Source organism: Mobula hypostoma, chromosome 4, assembly GCF_963921235.1.
Source record: "Mobula hypostoma chromosome 4, sMobHyp1.1, whole genome shotgun sequence".
Lineage (NCBI taxonomy): Eukaryota > Metazoa > Chordata > Chondrichthyes > Myliobatiformes > Myliobatidae > Mobula > Mobula hypostoma.
Genome location: NC_086100.1, coordinates 112,652,368 through 112,662,235, shown reverse-complemented (window position 1 = coordinate 112,662,235; position 9,868 = coordinate 112,652,368). Strand labels below are relative to the sequence as shown.

At 40.6% G+C, this 9,868-nt stretch overlaps 1 protein-coding gene across 1 annotated transcript; it reads left to right on the top strand.

Annotated features, from left to right (window-relative positions):
- Positions 1-1,091: 1,091 nt before the first annotated feature.
- On the top strand, positions 1,092-1,924 carry LOC134345977 (neurogenin-2-like). The gene is made up of 2 exons (XM_063047318.1): positions 1,092-1,156; positions 1,279-1,924. The coding sequence occupies exon 2, from the start codon at positions 1,283-1,285 to the stop codon at positions 1,922-1,924; it is 642 nt and encodes a 213-aa protein (XP_062903388.1). The 5' UTR covers positions 1,092-1,156; positions 1,279-1,282.
- Positions 1,925-9,868: the final 7,944 nt, after the last annotated feature.

The window sequence follows — 9,868 nt, the reverse complement described above, 5'->3', positions numbered from 1 at the left end:
CTGAAATGTTCATACTTTGCTAATTTTTCCAGTTTTTGTTAATGCAATAAATTATTTTATTCTCTCTGTACCAGTTTGATTCGTCTCTTTTTGTCTTCCTTACTTTGCGTCAACCCTTATATCAATTAAGGCTACATAAGACTTATTTTGTGTGTTTGTAAGTAATGTTATCTGTTTTCCCACCAGATGTTCGCTGTTTTCATTCTGTCCGTGTATTTGAATTAAGGCACCGTCTTCTACTTGTTGATTTCTTTCTTTTTATTCTCCCGTCTATACTCTATATTTAAAGTGTGTGTTCTCTTCTGCTACCTATGTAGGTTTATTTATGTCCTGTTTGAGCAAAACTCTATTATTTCCACCCGTTTCCTATCTTTGTGTATTAGTTTAACATAGATCTGCATAATATTCTCACTTTTAACTATTCAGGTGCACAGGGTCTTGTAGTCCTCCTGTAGCTCAACGTGCCTCATTGTGCATCACTATCTCTCCATCCATTCTCTACACATGCACACATCAGTCTCTATCCTCCCCTCCCCTCCCCCTTTCCCTGCTCTAATGACCCTCCTCCCCTTACCAACACCTCCCCCACCTCGAGCTTTCCGATGAAAGGAGACCGGCTCCCGAGCGCGTGGCTGCCGCCGATTGGCGCGCCCTGATTGGCCGAGGCCCTCACGCATTAATGAGCGGCACGTTCCAGCCGCCGTCGGGTTCTGAGCGCGAGCCCAGTGACAATGGCTTGTTGGGGGTGGGAAAAGAAGGGGGGGAGGCCCCCCCCAGCTGACAATGGGACCGCGCGGCGAGTGGCAGGGAGCGCGAGCCGCCGAGCCGCAGCCCCCGGGCCGCGGCGATTGTTCGGCGAGCCTATATAAAGCACTGAAAGGCCGGCGTGTGCCAAACACACAGCCGCTTAACCGCAAGCTCGCTGGAGCACTGCTGATATCCGCACCAGGTCGCGTGCCAGTCAGCTGGTGCACAACATTCCTGCTTATTGTAACTTAATTGCTGTTATATAGATATATTTTTTAAAAGAAAACCAAGTCAGATAGGAGAAAAAGGGAAACTGTTCCCAGAAACCAGAACTTAACTTGGACTGCAATTTAACCAGTGTTTTAACACTTTTAAGACTTTTGTTCCCTATCCAGCAATTATTCGGAAAGTAAGTTTGGCTTGCATTGTTTATAATTTATTTATATTGAATAAAACGTAGCATAATTTCACGAGTATGTGTGTGTGTGAGCTTTAACTCTCTTTGAACGAATTTTCCTTCTTTGGTTTCAGCACCATGTCGCCACAGTCCGATCGCTGTCCCTACAAAGAGCAGGGCAGCGGCAAGTACTTTGCTTGCCCGGCCCCGGCCTGCTCTCTCAGCTCAGCCGAGGAGGAGATCGAAGACACGTCGGCGGCCAAAAGCGACTGCAAAAGGCGAACCCGGGGTCGCGGCAAACCTCGGAGCCAGAAGTTGGTGCAGAGGATCAAGAAGAGCCGGCGTATCAAGGCGAACAACCGCGAGAGGAACAGGATGCACAACCTGAACGGAGCGCTGGACGCGCTGAGGGAGGTGCTGCCCGCATTCCCGGAGGATGCCAAGCTGACCAAAATCGAGACGCTGCGCTTCGCCCACAACTACATCTGGGCACTAACCGAGGCTCTGCGGCTTGCCGATCCTAGCGGTGACTCCAACACCGAAATGCCGGACAGGCAGTACCTGGACACGGGGCTGAGTAGCCCCAGCCCCGGGGCTTCGGCCACGTCGTGGAACAGCTTCAGTTCGCCTTCGTCCTCCTCGTATACGTGCACTTTATCGCCGAGCAGCCCCGGGCAGGCGGAAGACATCTACTTCGGGCAATCTGAGAGCCTGTACGCAGCTGCTAAACGCCAGTCTGGCTTTCTGCAAAGCCCTTCACAATTCCATGAATTTATTTAAAACACTCGAATATCGCGTCTGTGTGTGCGAGATGGGGAATTCTATCTGTCTATTGTATTGCAAACAATATACCCATTGGCTGAAAAAAAGTTGGATATACGCTGTTTACACTTCTTATTAGAAATATAGGATTGAGATTTTGTCATGTATTTTTGAAAGAAAATGTATTTTCACTACTGTTTCAAGTAAAGGTTCAATGGTACATACTTGGGCATCTGCCCATCTTCCCAGGGAGAACTCTGCTGAAGGCTATGGGAATTTGAACTGTCAAACCAAACTTTCCTCGCTGCACTTTGTCCATTTTCCCAGGTTCTGCACAATGCCTTTTGTTCTCTAGGTCTTTTTTCCCCTCTCTCTTTTTCTGCTCCCCCTTTATCATCTCGAGAATAAGAGGCGGCTTCACCAGCTGTCTAATATGATTTACGGAAAAAGATGTTGTGCTACGGGGCAAGGTTAGAAGTCATTGCATAATTTGTAGACTTTTTTTGAATGAAAACGAGCGTGTAAATTTAGGTTGAGCGCTTTATCAAAGGCAGAGAGGGAGAGAAGGGAAACACAAGGAAGGAGGGTTCATGCATTATTTATCTCGACCTCCGGGGATGAAGAATTGCCTTTTTTTTCACCCCAAAGGGGAAAAAAATCAGGCGAATAAAACAAACCGACACGGAGGATTAAGGCGATCATCTACACATGTGTTCACTTTTATTTATTATAAAAGAAAGATTTCATGCACAAAATGTATATTTTGTATATTTCAAAAGTTTATTGTTGCTATGTACTCGCCTGCAAATCAAAGTTCCTTTTCAATTTTTGTCTTAAATAAAAAAAGTTTAACTTTCATATAAGTAAGTTGGCAAGTGCGTGGCTCATTGAATGGTGTGAAAGCGAACAGCTGTACACGCAGCCTCTACTAGCTCCTCGTTATTAGATTATAAACAGACACAACACGCATTTCACCTACTGCTCCTAGAACGTAAAAAAAAACATGAGAAGCGGAAAACGATAAACTGACGGAGATACAATAAAATGCAAACCCAAACTGGAGACATTATTTTCAGATTATCATTAGTTAATAGTATATACGTTAAAGGTAAAACACGCCTTTAATTCTATTAAACACCGAACATAGATTCTACGAATGCATACAAACTTGCTCAAAATTACTGGATAAATCTTTGAAATTATGTCTCTTGAATTGAGTCTCACATGTGCACCATTTTAAAACTAGATTAAGATTAGTTGCGGTCTCTTATGCTTAACTATCATAATGGTGGTAATAAAAATCAAAGTGATGGAAATTAAAATCAACGAATTTTAACAGCGTAGGCCGTTAAAATAAAACGTGTAACATATTTGATGTCTGTGATTCACGGAGCCGCCCACAATGTCCAGCAGTTTGTTGAATTATGGATCACACGCTCATTCCACCTCTCCATTGCCCTTGTTAATTGGCACGTTCTCTGTGGATCTGAAACCTCTTCTCCTTTGCTTCCGATCTATAGGATGTTCAGTAGATTATGGATGATCGCCTTGCATTTGCACGTGTCTGCGGATACCCAAGAGGGAAACGTTTCATTATTATCTGGTATCAATCTTCTCTCTACGGCTGCTTCGAGTGCAAGAGCAACACATCACGAGAGTTCAGCGTATTTAAATACGCCAAAAAGCTCGGGAGTTCAAAGGCTGTCGCATCTGCTTCTGTGAAAAAGCCGTTTAAACTGTTCTGAGAATTAGAGTGGGCTTGGACAATTGAACTCGAATTAAGGAGGGGAATAAACAGTGAAACTCAGTTGAAATTTAAAACTAACTAGAAAATCCAACAGATGGTATCACTACATTCGGGATAGGATTTTATTGTCAAGTTACATAAAAGGCCCTTAAACCGAGTGACAGATTAACGAAAATATCGAACTCTAGAATTAACAGGAATCACTCTTAAAGTTTCTAATATCCAGACATAAATAGAGTTACGTAAAGAAATCCAAGTTATCTTTTTGTAGGGGTCGGGAATTTTATTTTAAAATTCTTAAATCAGTGCTGAAGATCAAGTGAAAATACTGTTTCCTAACTTCTTAAAGTTGCAATAAACCGTTGGAGGATACGGGATGAAGCGTGTTGTTTTGCAGTTTAATCCTCTGCTTACCTGGACTACTGCGGTGCGACCAGAGAAAGAACGGTAGCTTTCTCGAACAGGGTCGACAATGCCTAATTTTTAAAACATCTCGCCTTTCACCTAACATCATTAGATCTAATAACAACCATTTTCCGTAATGGGCCAATTAGTTGAATGTGAAACTCAGTGTAAATGTTAATGTGAAAAAATACTCCCAACGTCTTTAACCTCACCTACAATAGGCTAATGTGCATAATTATTATCAGTGCCACCTTCACATGTACTTGTTAAAAACAGCCACCTACTTTACCAGTTTAACATTACAAATGGACACAGATTTCTGTTCAATTGTATCCTGTTTTAACTGGGATAAACAATATGGCTCGGTCACCTTTGGCCAGATCTCTAATGATATACAGAATATGTATTCAACTTCTAGGAAATAGAAACATTTTCCAAAACTAAGTGGGTTCATCGCCAAGCAAAACCTAACCAGTTACATATCTATTTGGATTTTACAACATTTAAATAAATAATATGTATAGGTTATAGACATTACGGAAGTCTAATAGTCGGATCAAAGAACTCCTTGATCTATTTTCCTATAAAAAGATTTTGGTCACAAAGCGAAAAGCATATTAGGTGTTGGGGGGAGGGGGAGGGGGAGGGGCGGGAGTCTGAGCAATAAAGTAAAATGTGTGAAAAAAGAATTAGTGAAATTAGGTTACGGGAATAAAACGTAAGGCTTCCAGCCTTGGGCAAGTACTGCTAGATAGTCTGATCTATTGTTTTTCGGCTTGGCAGGAGGTTTATTATCTGCTAAATAATTCCCCAAAAGGTATTTGCATAATCACTTCTTTGATGTGACTTGAGTGTCAAAAATCAGCCATTGCCCGGGAGTGTAAAAAAAGTACCAAAGCTTTTCCGAAATTGACAGTGTGTGGCAGACGTCATAAATAGATTTAACCCACGGCTTTCCTTAGTCTCTTTAATGATTAAACACAAAGAATGACAAAAGATTGGCCCTTCAGTCTGGGCGTGATTGATCCGTTTGTCTCTATTCTGATACTTCGTAGAACACGTGCTTTTCTCCGCGTAAAAAGATTTCCACAGGCTCAATTAGGAGCCGTCAAACCTTCCAATCAATATGCGGTACCATCATCCCCTTATGCAATTGCGTAGGGGCAGAATTGCGTGATTCTTCTATTTATCAGAATCAATTTCTAGTTCAAGCGAATACTGCATAAATTGCATGGCCGCGTTTACTCAGTGAGTATTTATCTTCCAAGTCTTTATGAGAATATTTTGTAGCATACAAGCTAAGTTTTTTTAAAAAAATCTGACGCTTTATTATGTATTAATGGTGTAAAATAATTAGTCCTATCTCAAATAATAACTAACCATTAGTGTAAAGTGACTACTAGTAGATACGAATATATTACCCCCACAATGCCTCTGTCACTTTGAGGAGGCTAGAGTTCGACTTGAGATACTGTCATCTGCTACCAACATATGCTGCATAACTCATACAGACCAACACTTAAAGCAAACAAAAAGTTGTTTTTCAGATGCTAACAATTCGCTCATGATTTATGTACAAGATATCCAAAGGCATTTTGGCGGGTGGCAAACTTCAAAGAAAAGCAAAGGAGAAAAGAAAGCGAGTGGAAAATGGTGAGTTTCAGGCATCGTCAAAGAAGTCTTTGTGGAGCTCTTTGAAGGGGAAAGTTGTCAGAAGTTTTGAGGGAAGGATTTATAGGGAGTAGAAGAGTTCAGGTTGGAGCTAGAGAGGCAAGTGTAACTATAATAATAGATTAACTCTGGAGGTAAAGGGCCCAAAAAAATGAATGTAGCCCAAAAAGGAAAAATGTATACTAGAATATATACTTGGAGGATATTCGTCAGGTTGATGGTGGCAATACCATGAGGGGTTTGAAACTGAAGGTGAAGATTTTTAAGTTTGAGAGTACTACACATCCCCGCAACCGATCTCATTACTTTAAGAAAAGTAAAACGTCAGCTAACACTAAAGTCAAGGAAGGAATTGTTCTTCTGTTATTTTGCCTTTTACAAATATTTGGCATAGAAAACTGTTTTAGAATAGCCCCATTAAGCACTCAAGTACAGAAGCAGAAAAGACCAATGGATGGAATACATCTGTTCAATTTGCACCACAAATTTCCCATAATTATGAGAGTTTAATCAGAAATCTGAATTGGGTTTAATATCACAGGTGTTGATCCTGGAATAAGTTATGCTGCAGTACATTGCAATACATAAAAACCAAATTGCAATAAGTACATACTGTAAAATTTTTAAAAAAGTAGAATTCATGGGTTCAATGTCTATTCAGAAATTGGATTGGCAGAGGGGAAGAAGCTGTTCCTGAATAATTGAGTGTGAGTCTTCAGGCTTCAGTACCTCCTCCCTGATGGTAGCCATGAGAAGAGGGCATGTCCTGGGTGATGGAGGTCCTTAATGATGGATGCCACCTTTTTGAGGGACCACTCCTGAAAGATGTCCTGGATGTCCTAGGGAGGCGAGTGAATTCAAATAAACATAATCTCCAAAAATCCTCTAACTCCACCAGCTTTGGACCATCTCACTTAAGGGTCTCCAGCTGAAATGTCAACTGTACTCTTTTTCTCCCCCTGCCCCCCGTTAGATGCTGTCTGTCCTGTTGAATTCCTCCAGCATTTTGTGTGTGAACACTACCACACTTTTTTTTTACATATACACACCAGTAATATTAAACCTCCTTCTGATTCTGCTGTTTGTCCAGTGTAAAGTAGACCATGTAGTGATGCCAAATGGAATACAAAGAGAAACTGCAGGAAGTACAAATGAATTGCTGCTTCACCAAAGGACGGTTGGTCCTGGATGCCGAGAAGGAAAGTAGTGCTTCACCTCCCAAGGTTGCATGAGGAAGTGCTCCAAGAAAAGAATGGTTGGTGGAATTGGAAGAATAGATCCAGGAGCTACAGAGATAAAGGCGCCTATAGAATAGGGAAGAAGGGGGAGTCGGGCAGTGGAATCCCATTGCAGATGATGCACCACAGAGGATGTTGAATGTGAAGTCTAAGGGAGGGAACAGCAATGACAATCAGGATCCCATCTTTGACTGACTGACACATCAGGGAGATTGAAGCGAAATGATTGTTTTGGAAAATAAATTATTCAGAAAACAAATAAAAATGACAAGTTCCTAGAGTGTAATAGCAAAATTCATTTTCTTTTGAACAATTTTTATTTGTCTTTTTCAGTGAAAGGTCCACTCTCTGCTTTACTATGTGCTGCTACTACTTCATAAATTACAGAATTGTTAAAGTAATCTCTCCTTGTAGAGAGCACTTAGACATGGGATATAGATTTAGCAGTGACCTTCAGCTTGTACGTCACATTGACTTGTAACTAAAATGATTCAGATAATAAGGATTAATGATCATTTTAAGTAATCTGAACAGGATGAGCACAGAGCCCTGCCCAGGGTCTTGGTCCAAAACATCGACTGTACTTCCCCACCCCCATCAGTGCTGCCTGGCTCGAGTTCCTCCAGCATCTTGCGTGTGTTGCTTGAATTTCCAGCATCTGCAGCCTTTCCAGAAAATTGTTCCTGAAATGTTGAGTATGTCTTCAGGCTCCTATACCTCCTCGATTATAGCAATGTAAAGAGGGCATGTTTTAGGTGATGGAGGTCCTTAATGGCGGATGCTGCCCTTTTGAGGCATCACCTTTTGAAGGTTTCCTCGATGCCGGTGAGGCCAGTGTCCATGATGGAGATGGCCGAGTTTACAACTTTCTGCAGCTTTTTCAATTCTGCTGAGTGGTCCCTCCATACCAGAGAGTGATACAGCCAGTTAGAATGCTCTCCATGGTACATCAGTAGAAATTTGTGAGTGTCTTTGGTGACATACCAATTCTCATCAGACTCCTCATGAAATATAGCCGCTGTCATGCTGCCTTTGTAATTGCATCACTATGTTGGGCCCAGGACAGATCTCCAGAGATGTTGACACCCTGGAACTTGTAACTGCTCGCCCTTTGCACAGCTGATCCCTTGATGAAGATTTGTGTTTGTTCCCTCAACTTCCCTTTCCTGAAGTCCACAATCAATTCCCTAGTCTCATCGACAATCAGTGCAAGGCTGTTGTTATGACACCACTCAACCAGTTGATCTATCTCACTCTTGTATGCCTCCTTGTCACGATCTGAAATTCTGCCAACAATAGCTAAATTCATAGATGGTATTTGAGCTGTGCCTTGCTACACAGACTTGGGTGTAGAGAGAGAAGAGTTATCAAATGACAATTGTTACCTTGCTAATTCTAGTCGGCACCCCATCCTTTCCATCCTCCAACTCGCTGCATCTTAAAACATACTTGTCTTCTCAGGTTTCCAGATTTGATGATGAGTACTTGACCCAAAAACTTTTCCCTTTCTCCACCATTGCTTGACAACCTGAGTGCTGCCACCATTTTTTTTTTTGTTTTTGTTCAAATCCTTTTTAAATTACATTTTCTGAAATGAGGTTGGAAAAATGACAAAGGCCTAAACTTATACTCCATATGTTTTACAATTCTTGCAGTACTTTGTATTCCTGATGATTCTTGAAATGATGTTACTTTGTGAATACATGACAAATGCATCATTGTGGCTCCAGAATGTAACATCTACAAAATACATTTTGGTGAATTTGAACAACCCCTCCAACTTCTACTGTCTAGAAAAATGAAGATAGCTGGTATGTGTAAGCATCACTGCCTTCAAATTGGCTCCTTGTCACACTTGGGATTCTAATGCTCTTTCTTGAATATTATAAGGGTTAACTCCTGAAAGTTTCTCTCCAAATGAATTATGAGCATAGTTTCATTAGATGGCCTGTGGCATTTCAAGAAAGTTGGCTTTTACCTTCTCACTGAAAACCTGAGTTGGGCAATAAATGCTCTTCTGGCAAAACCTGTGTCCATGAAATGAATGAAAGCATCAGTCTGGCAGAAGGTGCATGAACAAATTCCAAAACCGAAGTTTCATGAGTATATTAATTCTTTTAAGCCTGAAGTTTATGATTTCTGCAAACAACTTGCTCATTATTAGTTAGCATAAAAATATTAAATGAATTTGGTTTCAGATTATCGATTTAAAACCTAAAATTGAGATGAAAAACCATATCTACACAATAAAAAGTAATCATAATATTGGAATTTGTAAGATCTCTAGCATTACTAGAATTTGTGTTTGAGATTTTAAAGATGATGATTTCACCATCATTGTCAATAATAACACAAGTTGATCTAAAGGCCAATTATTTCCTTAATTACTTTTGGGCTCTCCTTTTCTTTGATAGCTGGATGTAACTTGTTTGAAGCATTATCATTGCTTTATGTACTTTCTTTTGTTACTTTCCCCCCCAAATTAAGCACTCTAGCTTCCATGTATTAGTGATGAGACCACATTTTATTTTGATTGAAAATTAAATGGACACCAGCATTATGTATTTTTCCCTGTGTCTTTCCTTTTTATACCACAACCTCTTTCAGAGGATTCGAAAAGCAGTAGAGACTTGTATAGTATTGCAATCACCTTGAGAAGTGGATTGGTGCTCCTATATGCATTGACCTCTCATTCTTATTAGTGTGTTCTGGATGATATCAATGATTTGTGGAATGCACCATTTCCCAATATAAATTATAACTGATTTTCTTCAGATTGATAATGAAGAGATTTTTTTTCTAACTATCCAGAAATGCTCCATGATCTAAATCTCCTTTTATGTGGACAAAAGGATATAAACTTCCAAACAAACTCCTCAGAGTATTGAATTGCAGTTCATG

Coding starts and splice junctions, on each gene's coding strand:
- LOC134345977 (XM_063047318.1), top strand. CDS start 1,283: ATGTCGCCACAGTCCGATCGCTGTCCCTACAAAGAGCAGGGCAGCGGC.